General features: G+C 57.5%; 1 protein-coding gene and 1 long non-coding RNA gene across 4 annotated transcripts; one reads left to right on the forward strand and one right to left on the reverse strand.

Annotated features, from left to right (window-relative positions):
- Positions 1–1,275: 1,275 nt before the first annotated feature.
- On the reverse strand, positions 1,276–18,910 carry LOC149993879 (uncharacterized). Of its 3 annotated transcripts, none has more exons than XR_016507864.1 (4): positions 3,374–3,623; positions 2,709–2,870; positions 2,229–2,313; positions 1,276–1,708 (listed from the first exon to the last, which is right to left on the reverse strand). It is a non-coding gene; the product is annotated as an uncharacterized LOC149993879 (long non-coding RNA). The 3 variants fall into 3 exon arrangements; XR_016507865.1 differs by having other exon boundaries at positions 2,709–2,865; positions 3,374–3,622; XR_016507863.1 differs by lacking the exons at positions 2,709–2,870; positions 3,374–3,623 and adding an exon at positions 18,689–18,910.
- Positions 2,979–11,135, forward strand: DBNDD1 (dysbindin domain containing 1). Its single transcript, XM_090261133.1, has 4 exons — positions 2,979–3,099; positions 8,854–9,021; positions 9,355–9,495; positions 10,230–11,135. Exons 1-4 carry the CDS (start codon positions 3,069–3,071, stop codon positions 10,385–10,387), a joined length of 498 nt encoding a protein of 165 aa, XP_090117259.1. The 5' UTR covers positions 2,979–3,068; the 3' UTR covers positions 10,388–11,135.
- Positions 18,911–19,651: the final 741 nt, after the last annotated feature.

The following is a 19,651-nucleotide window of genomic DNA, read 5'->3' on the forward strand; positions in this document are numbered from 1 at the left end:
GTTTTGAAGATTTTCCCATCTGTTTAGACATGAGGAGTCCACGACCTTCTCCCCTTGGAGAGCTACATTGGGGGCAGAGTGGGAATCATGAAGGTTGGATCTGCCTTTCCCAAAAGGGAGGAATATGCCTCCTTTGCTCGCTGGTCTTCAAACACCCACCCAGTGGCAGGGATCTGAGAGCCACAGCGATGAGCCAGAGGAGCTTCCTGTTTGCCCAGCCAAGCCCTGATTGTTCTTGGAGTGTAGCAGCCAGTTGAAAGAACTGCATTGACCTAGCTTGCACAGAGCTGTGATTTATTTATAGCGGGCCCTGAGGCCTTGTGAGGTCTGATCCTGCCACTGTGCCTGGGCAGCAAAGGCCTGTGCTTCTGTGCCAGACACCACTGGCCTGAGAGGAGCCTCCTCCCCCAAGGCCAGGCGTCCTAGAGGGAGCTTGGCAAGCGAGGTGGTGCAGCTGGGTAACACAGCAGGATGATTATTATTATTTAACACTTACTTTGCAGACCCAATATGCTACGTACCTCATGCTGATTGGTTTTTCCTTTAGAAGTCTGGCTCAGAGCACTGAATTAAATAAAAGCATTAACAATAATTCCTTTCAGCAAAAAGGGCAAAAATAGGAGGGTTAGCTCAGGATAACCAGACAGGGTGTTCATTTGTCACAGACCAACAGTGTCACTTGGTTGTTCAGTGTGGATTGCAGAGCTGAATGGTGTAGGGAGCCCTGGACTCCCCACAAGGCCTACAGTGACCTGTGTTTTCATATTGATTTGAGTTCAGATGTTTAGAAAAGAGCCTTTTCTTCACATGTGCAGTTTAAGACACTTTCTCGGTATCATGCTGTGCAACTCAGAAGTCCAGATAAATGGCATCTGAGTTTTTTGCAAAACCCCAGAACAGATGTTAATCATACAAACCACTGATATGTCATCTAATGTTGGCTCTTACTAAAACCCTCTTACCTGGTTGGCTAGGTAACTGCCTCAGGCCACTGCATCAGCTGGGTGGATGGCTCGATATTAGGATGACAGAGTGCTTAAGAAGACTCCATTCCCTTTTAGAGAAAAATAGTGAAGTATTTACCTAAAGGATATAATGTGTGTAAGATTTGCTTTGCATTGGAGGGAGGCCTTTGAGAGTAAAGAAACAAGATCAGTCTTGAACTGCTAATCATTGAATCTGAGTGATGGGTGGGTGCCTGAGGGTTGTGTTATTCTCCCTACTTTGGTTTGAAAATGTTCTTAATAAGAGGTTAAAAATAAACTGGCCTCTGGATGCCTTTGATAAGAGTCCCTCTTGTATACATTTATTCATCCCTCAAACAGATATAATTATTACACAATTACTGTTACAGTTACTGTGGCTACATAACAGGTTACACCCAAAATGTCATGGCTTAATACAGTGACACATCTGTTTTGCTCATGAATGTGCAACTAGGCCAGGACTAGATGGAGATGGCTCACTTTAGGTCACATGCCACCCACCAGGGGGTGGGGGTTTGAGTAACTGGGGCTTCTTCCTCACACAGGGTGGTTTGCTTCCAGGGAAGCCTTCTCAGAGGCAGCTGAATCTTCCTTATGACCCAGCTGTGGAAGTCACAGAGCATCCCTTCAGCCACATGCTATTACCCAGAGCAGGCACACACCTCGCCCAGCTTCAAGCAGAAGGAACAAGGTGGGGAGTGTCTTGATTGAAGTGGGAGGTTCTGGAAGACATGTGGGATGAGAAATAATGTTCAGATCACTTTGAGAAAATGCAATCTGCCACCCCAGCTGACTACAAGCACCTAGTGCCCACCTGCTGCCCACACCACCCAACCTAGAGGCCAAATTATCCACCTCTTGGGATGGCACAGGGGCCAGAGGCATGCTAACTATAGGGTGAGTCCTAGGGGGTGATGAATTTATTTTAGACAGTTTTAAATAGTTTTTGTTTTCACTGGTTTTGTAAAGTACAGAAAAATGAGAAGTATTAGCCTGGCTGGCTGACTGCCAGAGTCTCAAAGGCCTTCAGGGTCGCTGAGACTGGAGCTGAGTTGCGCAGTGAGTGCTTTGGGGACCTGACGCCGCGTGAACCAGCAGCCGGCCTTCGAGCAGGTGCCCTGCCTGCAAACGCCACGGTCCTACCCACTTCCCTCCTCCTAACCGTGACCCGTTTCCACTCCCAGCTGGGAACAAACTCCGATGCTTTTCTTTGGTTTGCTTTGTTTTACTAAAAGTGCAGACCTTGAGCTTGGACTCCGGTCTTCTGGCTTTCAGTGCCTGGCGCGCAGCCTCGATCAGATCACCTGCCTGGGCTCAGTTTCTTCCCCTGGAAAAGGAGAATACCGTCCTCCAGGATCACTGGGACAGCCTAGGAGCTGTTGTGCTCAGAGGGCGTGTTTGTGGTGCCGGGGAGCAGACCGCGTTGGGAGAGGGGACTTGAGTGAACTGTTCTGTGCGCTCCCCGAACGCAGACCCTGTCTTCCATACCGGGAGCGGTCGCTGCCCCCATCTGCCGGCCCCCACGTCCTTACCTCCCATCGCGCATCGAGGACCCCTCCGGCCTCGCCATTAAACGCTCTCGCGCCTACCTCCACCCCCCAATATTTCTTCATAACATTTATTACAACACGCAAATTCTACGTTTAAGTGTCCTAGGTGTTGGCTCTGCCTTTGCTTCTCCTTGTGAGAAGCGCGGGCTCGTAGCTGGCGCCACATATATACCTGGGGGTGAGCAAATAGACGGAACTCAGCGCGGCTGCGGGCAGAGTGTACGCACAGGGATGGGAGGCCGCGGCCAAGTCCCGGTGGGTCCGCGTGGGGCGGGGTCCTCAGGCCCGGGTCCGAAAGGGGGCGCGCGCGGGCCGGGAGGGGCCCGCACCTGTGCTGCGGGGCGGAGGGAGGATGGGGTGGCCCGAGCCCCGAGCAGCTGCGCGCCCCGCCCCGCGAGCTCCTCCCCGCCGCCGCGGCCCCCCGGCTGCTGCCCGATGCGCTGCGCCGGGAGCCGGGAGCCGGGAGCCGGGCCGAGTCGCTGCCGCCGCTGCTGCTGCAGGGCCGCCTGGGCCGGGTGACGCTGCCGGCTGCATGGAGCCCCCAGAGGGCACTGGCCCGGGAGGTGAGTGCGACCCTGACCCCAGCAGCCCCCGAGCTGCGCCTTCCCCGCAGCGGAGCCGCAGCCCCTGGTCCAGGGCCCGTGCGGCCGCCAGGGCCGCGGAAACCAACGGCCGCTTCGGGTCCCGCCGTGCGAGGATGGGGGCACCTCCCGAGAGCAGCCGCCGCGCTGGGCGGGGGGCGCACAGACCACGTTCCCGCCCCCTCGTCCTCGGAGCTTCCGGAAGCGGTGCCTGGTGTGCTTCTGGGTGAGCGGCCCAGTTTCGTCCCGAACCTACCCCCTAGCCGAGCCGTAGATCCGGGGCTCAGGGGATGGAGCGCGCTGGGGTCGGAGTTTGGGGGTCTGGGTGCGTGAGGCGTGGGGGGCGCCGCAGCCCTCTTGGCAGCGCGTCTGCTTTGTTCGCCCAGCAGCGGCTCCCGGGAACTCGGGCGTGGTGGGGGCGCGGCCGAGACCCCGTCGGGCGCCAGGCTGAGATACGGTCTCGGAGGTGCACTGCCTGCGGGGCGTGGGGGTGGAGGTAGGGGGGTGCCTGCAGGGCTTGGGGGCCTGGGAGGGCGGGTGTGCATGGACTGACCCCTCCTCGCAGTCCGTCCGCCGACCTGCGTAGTGGGAGAAAAACTGTAGGAAGCCCTCTCAAGCCCTTTCAGAAACGGTTTGTGGGTGACCTGCATCCGCCCATGAACTAGGATTCAGACGCAGAACTCCTCCACCCGCCTGACCAGGCCCCGGAGCATCCTTCGTTTCCTGGCGGTTCCATTCTAGGGAGCCACTCCCTGACACACAGGGGCCGCTGGGGGTTCCCCAGCGGCACCAGCAGCCTCCTCTAGAGCCTCACGGCTGGCCCCGGAAGGGTCGGGGGTGGGGGCAGTGGGTTCCTGCGTCCTGGCTGCAGCCAGTTGCTGGGCGGTCCATTCCAGAGAGCTGCCCGAGGGCCGCGGTTACTCTCCCTGCCGGCACCACGCGCACCCAAGGGCTAGTGCGTGTCGGTTCCCTTTGTTTTGTCATTTCCTCTTCTCACAACTGACGGTCCCAGGACCCCCACCCCCACCCCCACCCCCATTCACGCACACAGTTCCCAGTGGCGGCTTGTGGGGATGTGAAGGCGTGTGAGAGAGCAAGGACGGGGGAGCGCAAGGCTGGGAGAGGCGGGCAGTGCAGCCCCTCCTCCCGCAGGGCTGTGCAGGAGCTGAGCGACCCTTCACTTGCAGAACTCACCTGCTGGAACCCTCAGTCCAAGTTCAGCGCACAGACATGCGTTTACCAGGTGCCTGTCCCGTGCAGGCTCCGCAGGGGCTGGGGCAGCAACGCACGACCACACTGTAGCCCCACAGCCATGGCCTCCTGCCCTCCACCGGACCACACGCGATCTCGTGTGGGTGGCTGTGACTGCCCTCCTCTCGGTTCACTGGCTTCTGTGAACTTTATTTTGGAGAGTGTGGAGCACACACAAAGGGAAAGAAACTCTGTAAGAAAGCCCTCCTGCCTCCTCACCCAGACCCCTCCAACCTCCTCCCTTCAGTAGTAAATTGTAGCAAATGCAGACACATTATTTCATCCACTATTATTTCTGAAATTATCTCTAAAAGATAAAAGTTTTTCCACAGCACAGTTAAAATCCCATCATGGACCTAAATGAATGAACAATATCTTAATCATCAAAGGGTGCAGACAGGGAGGTGAGGGTTTGGGGGGCTGTGGTGGGGATTATCTTTCTTGAAGGGCCCCAGCTGTTGCCTCTGAAAACCAGGGTTCCAGCCCATCCCAGGGGGAGAGAGAGGCCGAGCCTGTACAGGGCTGGGAGGAGGGGCACTGAGTCTGGGGAGAAGGGGATGGGGCAGTGGGGTGCTGATGCCACATCTCTGTGAACACCAGCCCCTCTGCAGCCACTTTATTTTTTATGGCAGTTGTTCATTAATGTCACAAATTTGTCTGCTCGTGAGTGCGAGGCCCTGGACACACAACAGGGAACTTGAAATTTGGGCCAAGTTCTCAGCATGCTTGTGCTGGAAAATAGGTCAGCAACATAGCACAAGGTAACCCTATCAGCTCTTCTCACATCAGCCATTGGCTCTGGGTAGGGGCAGACTGTGGCACCCAGCCTCAGTCTCCCCACAGGAAACTGTGCTGGGCTGAGAACCAGTGTGTGGCTCTCAAAAGCAGCCACTGGCCTCTGCCCTAACCTGGGTGACCCACCTTGTGGCTCAGTCAGGATCCCCACCCCCTGCCTGCTGGTGAGCTCCCCGCTGCTGGAACCCAGGAAGAGCAGGGGTCTGACCTGCTGAGAACTTGTCCCTTCATCCTCCAGGTATCAGGCAGATTGATCACACAGCCCCTTATTAACTGTGGCATGGGCTCTTGGGCTCATTCGTTCAACAAACATTTATGTTGCCCCTATTATACTTACTGTGCGCTAGGACCAAGCCCAGATCCTGGAACTCACACATCTAACCAGCCTCTGAGCCTGGTGCTTGGCGCACAGTAGGTGCACAGCAAATGGTGCATGTCTTCCTGGCTTTGCCCTTGAACTCCAGCCAAAATCAACTTTTGTTTCCATTGATTTTTAAAACTGAGACGTCACATGTACTAAAGTTTACCCTTTTGAAGTGTACAATTTAGTGTTGTTTTAGTATACAGATGGCCCCCAACTTAAGATGGTTGAACGTGATGATTTTGAACTGTGATGGTATCAGAGGGATATGCGTTCAGTAGAACCTTGCTTAGAATGTTGAGTTTTGATCTTTTCCTGGACTAGTGATATGATACTGTCTCTTGTGGTGCGGGGCAGCTGTAGGCTAACGTAAGTGTTCTTCTGAGCACGTCTGAGGCAGATGGACTATTAAATGCATTTTTGACTCATAATATTTTCTACTTACAATGAGTTTATCGGGATATAACCCTTGCATAAGTCAAGGAGCAGCTGTATTCACAGAGTTGTGCGACCATCACCAGCACCTAATTTTAGAATACTTTCATCACCCCCAAAGAAACCCCATTAGCAGTTACTCCACATTCCATGCACACCCCAATCTACTCTCCATGTCTTCTCTTCTGCTCTCTCTGGGTTTACCTGTTCTGACATCTGCATAAATGGTGTCATAATTGTGTTTCCAAGGTTTATCCATGTCAGTGCAGGTGTTAGAGCTTTGTTCCTTTTCGTGGCTGAGTAGCATTCCACTGATTCATGGACCCCGTTCTGTTTATCTGTCATCCACGGACAGACACCTGAGTTTGATTCCACTTTTGCCTGCTGTGAACGTTCCTGTGCACATGTGTGTGTGGACGTGTGCTTTCAGTTCCTTTGGGTGTAAGCGTGGGAGTGGAATTGCTGGATCGCGCAGGAACTCCGCGTGTAAGAGTTGCACCGTCCACCGTGGCCACACTGCTGTCCCTGCCAAGATCGACCTTGCCGCTTCCTGGGGGCTCCGCAGCCCTTGGCTGGCATCTGCGCTGACATTTTGACTCTTACTCTCCTTTTCCATCACATTCTTCCAGCCACAGGATCAGTGTCCTTGACGGCAGAACATTTTCTGTTTCTTCCCCCCACAGCTTTGACACAGCCAAGCTGCTGCCAGAGGGAGCCAGAAAGGATGCAAACACCAGACACACGCTGTATTCTGTTGACTCTGACACACAGCTGCTTTGCTGTTTCAGGGACATTGGAGTTTGATACAATGTGCTTCTTACAGGTGCCTGGGGGCTGTCCCAGGGGCTACCCGAGGCCCTGGCTCCCAGCACCTACAGAGAGAGGCGCAGCATATGCCCAGCCTTCCTTCCCCACGAGGTGGGGCAGAAGTGTGCTGCCTGGCTGAGGTCCTGCTGGCTCCCCGCCCCGCCCCCTATGTCAGCACCTGTGGACTTCATCCTTCCCACCTGCCTCTGCATCCCATAACAGTGCAGGCAGATGCTGCCCCGCTCAGGTCAGACCCTCCAGTGGCTTCCCCCAGCTCACTGTGTGATGCAGCCCCCCTCCCCCATCTGTCTCTACTTGGTTCAGGCACAGTGGGGGTGGGGGGGGACAACAAACAAGTGAATGCTTCCCTGTCTAGATGAGGGACCCCACCCAGTGACAGAGCGACAGGACATCTGTGAGCAGAGACCCACCTCTGCCCCACTGTCTGTCAAGAGTCCACTTCTGCTGGTGAGGCCCCAGGAACACACAGTCCAGCTTCCCCGTGGGCACAGGTTAGGGGTCTTTCCTCCCTCCTCTGGCCCATCCCCATCCCTGAGCCAGGACCTGGGAGCAGAGACCAGCAGCTGGTGGCTGTGAGCACTGTGCCTGGGACCAGCAGGCTGCTCTCTCAAGCACAACACTAAGCACCCTGCCCTCACGGCTGGTTGTGACGTTAGTTAAAAAGCCGAGTGCTGGAACAGAGGACACCAGGAGCCACTGTGCCTACGGTTGTTACCCCAGAGCATCCCGCTCCACGTCTCCACGTCTAGACAGACAGCAGCACCCACCCTGAGCCCCAGCCCCGTCACCCACCCCAAGGGCCACAAGTGTGGAATTGTCTCAGAACTATGTCACAGGCCAGGCCAGAAGTCCCTCCTCTCACACCTGCATCCCTGTGTGACACCCTCCCCTTGAGGAGACAAAGCAAAATGTCCTGCAGGCCCAGGGCTCCCCCAGCTCTGAGTATGGTCCAAACTGTCTCTCACGCCCTCTGGGCAGGAAGGTGTCCTTGTCAGGCTGGGGGTGGTGGTGGTGTAATTCGACCCTCCAAGGATGCTCAGAAGCCACACTCCAAATGCGGCAGAGGTGGAAACCAGATCCCCTGAGCCCCCTCCGGCCTGGCCAGCCCAGGCCCCACGTGACGCTGGCAGGGTGTGAAGCTTGGCCACCTTCCCTCAGCCACGCTCCAGGGAAGGGCTGTCCGCCTACAGGAGCCCAGCGTGGCAGTCACACACTAGGGCTGTCAGCTGATGTCCCACTCAGCTGGGGACCCTCCAGACACACGTGTCCCCCATGGCGGCATGCTGGCTGCTGACCACACTGTCGGGGAGGACAGGCCCACCCCTCACGGGCAGCTGTTGGCGCTGGGAGCCCCAGCTGGGCCGCCCTCGTCGCGACACTCCAGGCAGCTGCTCCTAGGGCTTCACCCACAGCCGGCTCTCAGCATCACACAACATCACAGAGCACTGCTGAGGGGCACCTATGGCTGTGTCACTGGAGTCTACCTGCTCAGCTAGGGGGTCCCAGACATGTGGGCAAGACCCCGGGACACCACAGGAGAAGCTGGTGGGTGTGGGAGCCAATGCTCCTGTGGTCCTGTCTCCACCAAGCATATCCCCAGGGGCCTCCTGCTTTTATCTCACACACAAAAAATTTGTTAAATATGAAAAATGGAAAATTACATTTTTCTTAAAAAATTTTTAAAAACCCTGGAGGAACATTCTCCCAATTGTGAGGTGCGTGTTGGGGGTGGTGGTGAGGGTCTCTACTTCCCCCACCCCACCCTGTTCTGTAACCCTCACCACGGGTGGTACTGAATTCAGACACCACAGGTTATGCCACAGCAGGCAGTCCACAGAGGACAGATGGGCAACGGGACCAAGCAGAAGTCCCTGCGAGACCTGGGTGGTCTGCGTGCATTCCAGCTCAAGCAGGGCAGTCTCCTCAGAGAAGCCCTAGTCTGGGATCTCGGCCAAGGCCACGCTGAACACCCTGGTCCCTGCCTAGCACCTTAAGTCCTCTCGCCTGTGTCCTGGGGCTGTGGGAGCCCCATGTGTCCCCCCAGGTGACACATTCTGTCTTCATAGAAACCGTTCAGGAGGCGGAGGTGCCCCAGGCTGTCCTGGATGCCCCAGCCCCTGGGACAGGGGACAGTTGCCCCTTGCCTGTGGTGCAGGAGGAGGAAGAGGAGGAGGAGGAGGTGGGAATCCCAATACCTGCGGCACCAGGGCTCCTGCAGGTCACAGAAAGGAGACGTAAGTATGGTGGAGCTGCCTGGCATGCTCCATGGGGAACTGTGACCCCCTGGGGTGTGGGGAGCAGAGGCCACACCTGTCCAAACACTCCCCCAGGGGTGGTGAGTGCCCAGCTTTTCAAGTGTTGGCTCACCGGGCCTCAGCTTTATCATTTGTAAATGGGGGACCCCAGAAGGTATTTGGCCCTGAGTGTGGGGAGCAGAGTGGGGGGTCTGGCTGTTCCATCTTTTGGGGCCATGCTTGGCTTGACCCAGAGCTCCAGTTCTTCCCTGGGGCTCATGGGGTCGGGGCATGTAGAAGGATGGTGCCAGTAACAACCCCCCTGCCCCCCAGAGCCCCTCAGCAGCGTGTCCTCCCTGGAGGTGCACTTTGACCTCCTGGACCTCACTGAGCTGACCGACATGTCTGACCAGGAGCTGGCCGAAGTCTTTGCGGACTCCGATGAGGAGAACCTGACCAGCGACTCCCCTGCAGGTGAGGCTGGCATTAGGACGTGGTGGGCAGTGAGGGTGGATCCCGGGACCCGAGACCTCCCAACACCACTCCTTGCAAATACCTATTTTTTGAATTAATTTTTAGTCAATTGTATGTTTAAATAATATCTGCCACCACCGCGCAGCTTTATTCCGCATTTCTGCACCCTGTGCGCTCTTGCGCCTCTCGTTAGCCCTCCCCGCAGCAACGCTTCTCAAACACCAACAAAGGGACGCAGCCACAGACCCACGAGAGCAGGTTGGCTGAATGTGAGTTTAACCACAGCCGAAGCTGAGCGGAGGGGGTACCGTCACCCACCCTGGCCCCTCCTCAGCTCAGCCTGACTTGGTTTCCCCTTTGGCTCCCGAGGAAGCATTGTCCTTGACCCCAGACCTCAAAGGCCTCAGAAACAGCAAGGCAGCTAGTGGGGGATGTGTGCCCAGAACGATCCTCTCCCTGCTCAGACCCCCTGCAGGCGGGGTCTGGGGTGGGGGCTTTCAGACCCTGCACCCTGGGGAGCAAGGAGGTGGCCACCTACTCAGCCAGGCGTACCCCTCAGGCCACACCCGGACCCACATGTCCTCACTGCTGGTGGCCTGGCACTCACATACTCTAAGGGCCCAGGGGACCCCAGTGTGTGGCCGGACCTCGTGCTGGGAGGCACACAGGCCCAGCACAGGAGCTGCAGGGGAGACCCAGGACCCCAGGCCATGCTGACCCACACGCCCCAACAGGCATGCACCCGCTGCCCCGGGCCGGCTGTCTACGGTCCCCATCCTGGGCAAGGGCCAGGGTCGAGCAGAACCGCGAGAAGCAGCTCCTCGGCGACCCTGAGCGGCAGTCGGCGATTGTGGACACATTCCTCACGGTGGAGAGGCCCCAGGAGGACTAGGCCGCCAGCCCTGGACCCCAGGCCAGGGAGACGCAAGGGCGTGGCTCCATGGACACTGCCCAGCCCGTGTGGGTCCGGGTCGGGGTCTCAGGCATCCGCACAAGCACAGCCCAGTGGCCTTATGTCCAGTTCCTTCACGGTCCCTGGATCAGGGCTGACCATGCCCGGGATGAGACGGGAGTGGTCTGAGCCTTCTGGAAACTTGTTTGCACGACTGGTGCTCTTGTCGGTCACAAGATTCCCGAGGGGGTGCTGGGTGAGTGGGGGCCCAATCGGATGACAGCTGCTCTGCAGACCCTTCCTGGGGGTCCAGCCAAGTACATGGTGGAGGAGCCAGTCCTGAAAATCGCCACCTTGATTTCAATTCTGTTCCCTTCCTGCCACCCAGCCCTGGCACTGGGCCCTCCCCAGGCCCTAAGACCCCGCTTGTCCTGGTCCCTGCAAGACACCGGGGCCCACCCTCCTTAGCTCGGAACTCCAGATGCCGCATGACTGCCTCAGACCGCTGGGGACAAGGGCAGTCCCCGTCTGCCCCTCCCTGCCCATATCGCGGGCCGGCATCCTGGCCCAAGGGGGATGGGGATGTGCAGGAGACCTGGGCAGACAGAGCTCCTGGCCCCCAATTCAGGACACCAGGCTCAGCTGCTCCGAACACTGCTTTTTGTGTGCTAAGGGACAGAACAGGCTTCTGGTCTGACAGAAGTCCAAGCAAGGCTGGTTTTACAATAAACGTGTGAGCTTGCTTTTAGTCCCCATGCAGACCTGCCCTGACCCCCTCCCTCCCCAGCCCTCTCTGGGGAAGGGAATGTGCTCTTCCGCAGGAGCCTCGGGCACGGGGCTCAGTCTGCCCTGCAGGAAGGCAAGTCCCCCAGGGAAATGGGGCAAGAGCACTGCCTGCTCCCTCCACATGTGACCCAGGGTTGTTACCAGGCACAGTCAAGAATGTCACTTACACCCCAGCCCTCTATGGGCAGCCAGCCCACCCACTGGGTCTTCCTCCCAACATCCATCCTTTGCTGCAGAGCTAATTACAGAAAGTGGGATCAGGACATCCCGTCCTAAAGCCTGACCGGTCTCTTCCTCCATAGTCGTCGCTGGGGTGCACACCAGGGGCTGCGTTTTCTCTGACCAAAGCCCCTGGGACTATGACGTGCTGCACTTGGTTTATTGGGGTCACACATCAGGGACAAGTGCCCTAGGTCTCTAGCTGTTTGGTGAAGATCCTGCCCACAAAAGCCGCAGCGGCACAGGCGGTCCCCGGTGAGCCTCCCAGCGCAAGGCAGGTTCCCGGGAGCTCCAGGTGCGGAGCAGCAGCTCCCACGGAGAGGCAGCCAGCAGGAGCACCCCTGTCTGTGAGCAGGCCAAGGACAAGGCTGGCACCCCAACCATCTTAATCACCTGGGACTCAAGGGCCCACAGAACAGGCCCTGGGCATGTGCCAGGTGGCTCCTTGAACCCTGCCTGAGTCCCCTGGTGGAAGATTCTCAGCCAGGTAGCCTCTGTCCATAGGCTCAGGAGCTGCCTCAAAGCTCATGGAGCATATTGGGAGGGGGACGTGATGGCCCTGAGGGGGTGAGAGAGGGAAAGGCAGGAGCGGAGCCTGCCACCGTGAGGTGCAGCAGCAGGGACTTCATGGAGCTGTGCCCTGAGCTCTGGATGCCCCAGGTGGGGGCCTTCCTGGGGTTGAGAGGAGCACCTCCACATCCAAGAGAGGGAGCCCCAAGACAGGACCTGCAGGACCCCAAGCATCCCAGCTAATGGATGCCGCACTACAGGGTGATCCCTAGAAACTTAGAAAATGCAACAAGGCATGTTTTACAAACAACACACACTGACTTGTCCCAAGTTAGAGATTTTTTTATTTTTTATTTTCCCCATTTTGTTTTTAGAGGGAGGGGAAAAGAGGGAGGAAGAGAGGGAGAGAGATCCATCAATGGTCATACGCTCTCCAACCGGACACCAAACCCGCAACCCAGCAAGTGCCCTGACCGGGAATTGAACCAGTGACCTTTCAGTTTGCAGGATGATGTCCAACCCACTGAGCCACAGCAGCCAGGGCTGGAAATTCTATTTCTGAGGCAAATGTATCACGTGATCTGGAATATTTAAGACCAAGTCCCAATCTGGTCTTGGCCACGCTGCGTTGTGGGCGTTGGGCAGTAAGTGGACCCCAAGCAGCAGTGGAGAAATGGGTGTCCCAAGGGACGCAGATGGTCACCCACCTGCCTGGAGGCAGCAGCTCAGCCCATCCTGTGTGGCTGACTCCAGGCAGCGGGCACCCCAGGGAAGCCACTGCTGGGGGTGTTCCCACAGAACCCAGGCTCCAGGCCAGCATCACTCACCCTCCAGGACCCCCCAGACAAGGCCCCAGAGACCTGCAGCTCAGACCACAGGCTTCCCTCCCGTCCGCAGCCGCCCGACACCAGGAAGAAGGTTAATGCCGGTGGTGACAGACCTTGTGCAGCCCGCCCTCTCAGGGATTCTAACCACAGGGGCTGCAGGGAACACAGCTTCCTGGAGAGGGAAACAACCCAGACACATCCTGGGAACGGCAGCTGGGGGACCAGAGCTGTGCCCCCTCAACTGCTCCCCTGTGGGAGGTGTTACAGTGCCTCTGTAACCACTGACAGGCCTTCCCCCCACCCAAGTGCTTCCCCTCAGTAGGTGGCTTCCAGTTTCCTTAGTTTTGCCCACTCACTGAACCCTGAGGGTTCTTGATAGAGCCAAAGCCTCCTCTCTCATCACGCCCAATGCCCCCACTGCCCACCACATCAGAGGCCCCTGAGGGTCCTGCACTCAGGGACCTCAGGAGGACACACAGCCCTGGCCCAGCCTCTCGGCACAGGGTGCAAGGGCAGGTTAGCGTGCCCCAGATGGAACGCCCGCATGCAGTTCCCATGGTACACACACAGTCAGCTGCTCATACACAGTCAGCTGCTCATAGTGTACAGGTGCTGCCAGAGATGGGGGCACTGCCCTCGTCACGCCCACGCAGAGCCCCACCCCCTCCAGGTGCTGCCCTGGAACATCCCAGACCAACCTTGGCCACTCTGACCACTGGCCTCTCTATGAGAATATGGGAGGAGTCCCCTGGGCTCCCCACTAACCAGGAGGATCACCCAAAGGATTAACATGGAAACCCCTGCTTCCTGCCTGTCCTGAGGAAGTTCTAGAGAAGCCATGTGACCAGCTCCAGTGCTCAGGAGAGACGTGCGTTAACATCAAACCTCTGGGGTATCAGGTGGCTGGTGTCCAGACCCTACCTGGAACCAACAACCCCCTCTGCCTACACACCCACCCAGGATCTTCTGACAGATTCTAGACCATGAACGTTTGTGCCCATGTGAGTGACCACTGGCTGCAGACACTGTGGGGCGAACACTGAGACCGCGGCCAAGGGTGGAGCAGAAGGACAGGCAGCCCTGAGCCCCACTGCGGACACACCACGGGGTGAGAGACTGGTCTTCAGCGGGGGACTCGCCTGCTCCAGGAACCAGCCCCCAGCGTGTATCTGGCCGCCACTGTGTTCTTGCTGCAGGGCCCGTGTCTTCTTCTCGAGGCCTCAAACCAGACCCAGGAGAGAGGCAAAAGGGGAGCAGCTGGACGTGAACTCTTGGTGCAGTCTGCTCCCAGGCGTGCTGGGGTGGTCAGAGCCTGTGTTGGGCCAGGACAGACCCACGGCCTGTGGGCTCCACACGCACTGCTCAGCCAACACTGCTGCCCTCTGCCCTCCGCCCGCTAGGAGCCCAGCCTGCAGCCCGAAGGCCCGGGCCAGGAGGATCCGGATTATGGGCCAACCTTCGTCAGCATGAGGTGGTGATTTCCCGCTTTATATATTGATTTCCTGTATTTTTTTTGGCAGGAAACTATTAAATTTACATTCACTTAAAAAAAGTGTCTGAAAACAAAGATTGCTATTGAAGTCCTGGGATACTGCAGCCCTTTATTCCCAAATACTCTCCACTCAAGAAATCTGCTCCAGGCCAGGACCTGGGAATGCTGCTCACAAGACCTCTCGCCAGGTAATACTGCACGGAGTGCGTCCGGTCATCTCTCTCCCAGGATCTCAGAAACAGAAGCAGAAACCCGAAGGCCAAGGCAACCTGGGATGGCCAAACATGTTATGGGATCGAATAAGAACTTTCATAAATTTTAAGAACAAAACAGGAGTCTTCAAAGAAACCTCACATGTATGAATGTGTAAACACTCCAACTCCTCTTCCTATTCCTTGCTCGTGGGTACCTGGGCCTTGTCACAGGATAAACCCTGACAACAGTGACACCATCAACCCATATCACCACACTAATGATTCAAGGACAGACTCTGCAAGGCTCAGAGGCGACCCCGAGCAGCAGGGACAAAGGAAGGGGGACCTGGGCGTGATGGCTCTGTCCACGAGCCTGCGAAGAGAAGAGAATGCGAATGTCCCCTGTGTGGGGGTCCGCCTGCCTGTCACTTCCCAAGGAGATGAACTCAGAAATCAGTGAATGCTTTAAAACACTCCAATGTAAAGCTCTTGACAGTCTGACTGGCTGCACTGGAGCTCCCAGTTATTCTACGTCTGTGTTCCCTCCACTCCTCTTGTAGACTGTCCCAAGCCCTCGGGAAGAAAATGACGAGGCTCCGGCACGCGCATCACACTCAGAGGAGCAACCACTGGCCGCGTCGGGACCGAGGGGGTAAGAGAGGAAGAGAGAAGCCAGTGCTCCTTCCCGACCTCTTGCCATCAGCACACCCCTCCAGGTCCTAACACTGGGACAACACAGCACGCCTTCCACTCTGCATGCGCAAGCCCCCCACAGGGTCTCCCAGGGGCAGGGGGCGCAGGGCGCGGTCCCATGGCGTGCTCTGAAGGGCAGGCGTGCGCCCCGCTGCCTGCTGTCGGCGCCCGTCTCAGTTCTGCTTCCCAAACACCAGGCTCAGCTCGGCCGGTCCTGCGATGCGCAGAAACAAAGGTTCATCCCCTGCCTCCCAGAAGACTCACCCAGCAACTTCCTCCTGAAGGTTTCTCATCGTCTTCACTGAGTATCAAAACTGTGACAATGCAGAACAGGTGCTGCGTGACCCATAAATAGGAAGAGCTCAGTGTGGCTCAATATGGAAGCTGGGAAAGGGGGGAGGCAAGGGCATCAGGGCCCTCACACACCTGTCCCCTGGTTCCCTGACTATTAGGGACAGGAGGAAGCCACACTGCGATCCTGGGAGCTCTGGCTGCCAACGGTGGTGGAGGGAAGAGGTACCTGTGGGTGGTTTTGAACACAACCACCAGGAAAATGATGTCAGTCTTGTGGCCACAACCAGCTGCTGAAAGTGGCCGCCCTGGAGGCACTGAAATAAGCACGGGAGAGAGGGATCGTGTCTGGGCTCACGGGCACTTCCGCACAGTGGCAGCTACAGGCACGCAGGGACGGACTCGGCATGAGGTGTGAGCCTGCTGCCTTTATTTACCTGCTTAAATATCCCAGAAAAAATTATTCAGACAGAAACCAACTTCATCGCAAAAATGCATAAGGAACGTTTATAACTACAACTGTCAAGAAAACTAACCTTTTCTTTCTTGACCGAGGCAATTTTGGTCACAGAAACTATTAAACCTCAAAAACACATTTCTAAGTCTAAAATCACGTGAAACTTGAAAACAAAAGGGTACGTAACTTATCTTTCACCAACCAAAGCTTAGTGTTTTTGTCAGGCTAAGGACAGCAAATGCTTTTCTAGACCCAGTTTTTACCATTAGCTCCTAATCACTATATCAGTTAAGGGCAGAGCTAAAGACAATCTCGATTTTTCACTATTATAAGTCAAAAACCATTGTAACAAAAACAAGCACAATAAAAGTCACTCCACCAAAAAAAAAAAAAAAAAAAAAAAATCTAAGCACACTCAATAACCAAGGATGAACTTTATTTAAAAAAATCCAGCATCACCACAGAGCTGGGTCTTCCCAATACTTTATTATAATAAAACTGCAGTAGCAGCAGGCAACACTCATTATTTGTCTTTTGTGCTGAGGCAGCCATTCCCCAAAGTCAACTCATTGCCTGATGATTATTAACTTGCTAATTAAGCTAAATTACTCAAATAGCCCTAACAAAAAGTACGGTCAGCTATGAGAAAGATATTAACCGCAGGCAACATCCAAATAGGGATGCTCAGAAAGGAGCCGCAGCCCTAACTCCTACAGCGGGAACGGCACCTCCCTGCCACAGCTGCACCCACGCGGGGCCACTGGGAAGCCACAGGCCATCCCAAAGGATATTGAGAATCGGGAGCTCAGGAAGTGGGGCCAGGTGCTTCTGTGCCTCCCCGGACCCTCAGATCCTCAACGTCCATCCAGAGGAAGTGGCTGCAGAGGTGAGAGCAGGAGCCCAGAGAGGTGAGTGTGCGCCTGGAGGAAGGGAGCTGGATGCCTGGGGAGAAGTCTAACCCCCAGGGTGTCTCCACACACCCAAGGCAGTGGCGCTGGTGGCTCTGTAACTGACCAGGTGGCCTGCGGCCCTCAGTGTGCAAAGTACCACCCTTCCCTTCAACACTTGTGAAACCATCCAATTCCTTTATTTTAGTTCCAACTCCATCCTTCTTTGACTTGGTCCAGGAACCGCATTAGGTCGGATGCAGCTCGGAGTCCTGGGGGCTCTTCCCCTGGGTTCGGAGCTTTTCCAGCTGGGCTTTGTGCATGCAAAGCTAAGACATAAGGCTGGGTGCACCAAGGTCTGGTTTCAGTAGGCCAATTGCCACTGCCCTTTCTTTCTAGTCACTTCCAGTTCGACCACAATTAAGGGCCCCTGGTCTGTGCCTCGGGCTCACGCGGTGCGTCCCACCAGGCGCCGGCTCGTCAACCTGCTGGTGAGCCCCCCTCAGATACCATGGCACTGTCCTCCGCGGTTCAACTTCCCTCACCCTCTCTTCTTCTTCTGCTTCCCTTCCCTTCACACGTCCTACAACCACTGACCTCCCACGCGCCTGCTCACCGTCTGCAGGGACAGTGCCGGAGGCTCACAGAAGTAGAGGATGGGGTGACGGAGGCCTGGCAGGCACACGCTGACCACCAGGGCACATCTGAACTCCGGAGCAGCTGCCGCCTTGCCAGCCTTCCCGTGCCCCCTCAGCCCCTACACTGACGCACGCTCAGAGGTGAGCGGCCCACCCTGCAGAGCCCTTGCCTGTCCTGCTCCGAGACGGCCCTTGGCTGGGAGACAACCGGAGGGTGACTCAGTCTACAAAGATGCTCGCAGTTCATCCAGCTTCCTCCCTTCACAACTAAACCCATGGGGTCCCCGGAAGCTCAGCGACTTACGACACCCCTGTGCTGTGTGCTGTCCCAGGTGGACTGCCACCACCACGGCCATGGCCACAGGGAAGAAGGCTCTGCGTTCAATGACAGCGCCAGAAACAACGTTAACCTGACACGCGCCATCTCCAAAATGAATAGAAGAGACACGAGAGGGAAGAGTTCACTCCTGTGTTCACTCCTGGAGACAGGGCGGAACATAAACCCACGCAAGCCTCTTCCTCTTGCACCATCACCGGAACTCAAGATACCTTCCTTGGATCAGAATCCAAAAGCTCCACATTAATGTACTGGGGGCAAAACACAATGTATCAGCACAAATATAATACAACCCTAAGACGTGGAGACCCTAACCCCCGAGAGGCTGTGCAGCGCGGTATTTAAAAGCGAAGGGGCTGCAGCAGGGCTGCCCGAGCTGCTCGGTGCCAGCCGCCGCCCACCGGCTTCGGTGGCCCCGGCTCCCCGCGCCGACCGCGGGGCAGGTGCGAGGCTGCGGGGAGGGGCGCGAAGGCTCTGCACGGAAGCCCTCGAGGAGCACGAGCCGCTATTAACTGGGCTCAGCGAATGGCGGCTGAACTGAAAACTCGCAGCGATTCACAAAGCTCTTCCGCGTCCACGGGCACATCGCTGGGCACTGCCACTCCGCGGGGCAGGCAGAGAACAGGGCATGTCCGCGGGCCCCGAGGAAACGGGCTCGCGGTCGGAGCGAGGAGCGGGGCCGGCGCGCCGCAGGGTCGCGTGGGAGCCGGAAAGGAGGCGGGCCGCCCGCTCAGGTGCCCGAGGCAGCGCCCGAGGGAACCGCCGAGGACAGGCGTGGAGGGGCCCGCGGAGAGGAGAGAGGAGGTCGGAAGGCGGCGGGTTCCGGCCACGGGCAGCCACCTCGGCCGCGAGAACTTGGCTGCAGCGGCTCTCGGGGCTTCTCCGTCCCCACACCCGGCTCCCCCGCGCCGGCGGGTGCACCCGGATGGCGTCACGGCAGCGTCGCCCGTCCCCGCCTCCGGGGGCTCACCTGCAGAGCGGTTCTAAGGGCTCTGACGCCAGGCTCGGCCGCGTTCTGGACCGCCGCTGCGTCTCCCCCGCCGGGCTGCGGGCCGTCGCCACCACCCGCGGGTGCGACCTCACCCGCCGCTGAACTCGCGCCGCTGCGGCGCGCGCACGCGCAGAGCAGCGGCAATCAGGTCACGCGGCGCCACACACCCCAGCCCCTGACCCCGCCGGCCTGGGGAGGCCGTACGCATGCGCAGCAAGGCCAAGCTGCCTGCTCGGGGACCTCTCTTCAGGTGTTTAGTGTGTCGCCTGACTCTATTTAAATATTTAAACGAGCGCCGCCTTGCCCTACTCGGTCAGCTCAGCACAGAAACCGGCGAACGACTCGGGCTAGGTGCCAAGAGGGCTTTTCAACTTATTTTGAATCGGGCATCTACAAGGACACGGACTTCCGGGGTCCTCCATGGGCAGCGGCTCACAAAGGCGACCACCACCCCTTCCCGCCCGGCTGGCCAGTGCAGCAGGCGCCCCGAGTTGTTCAGGGAGTGGGCAGACCGCTGCCCCGGTAACCCTCAGGGGTAGAGGAACTGATTCGGTGTGTGCTGTGCAGCGGTTTTCCCCTAAATGAGTTTCTGTTCGCTCTCTGGATCACAGAAACCCGCGCCAGTTGTGACGGGCTTGACGCTGTGCTGTTCAGGAAACTGGACACTGATGGACCCCGGAGACCCAGGCTGCCCGCCTTAGAGTCGGGGATGAACCCGCCTGCTGCTGGGCCGTGGCGCTGGGCAAGCCTGTGGTGACCCTTCCACGTCTCCGGAGAGGCCTGCTGGCGCCTCTGCCCAGCCTGTTCTCGGCCAAGTCCTGCAAGCGAGCAGAGCGACCGCAGGCCGCCTTGCCCCAGAGGCTGCAGTGACTTTGTTAAATTTTGAAGGCAAAGATGCCCAGGAAAAGGCCCCTAAATGCAACGGCCATCCCGAGTGCCAAA

This window comes from Furipterus horrens, unplaced genomic scaffold (genome assembly GCF_987537825.1).
Source record: "Furipterus horrens unplaced genomic scaffold, mFurHor1.1.pri manual_scaffold_13, whole genome shotgun sequence".
NCBI lineage: Eukaryota > Metazoa > Chordata > Mammalia > Chiroptera > Furipteridae > Furipterus > Furipterus horrens.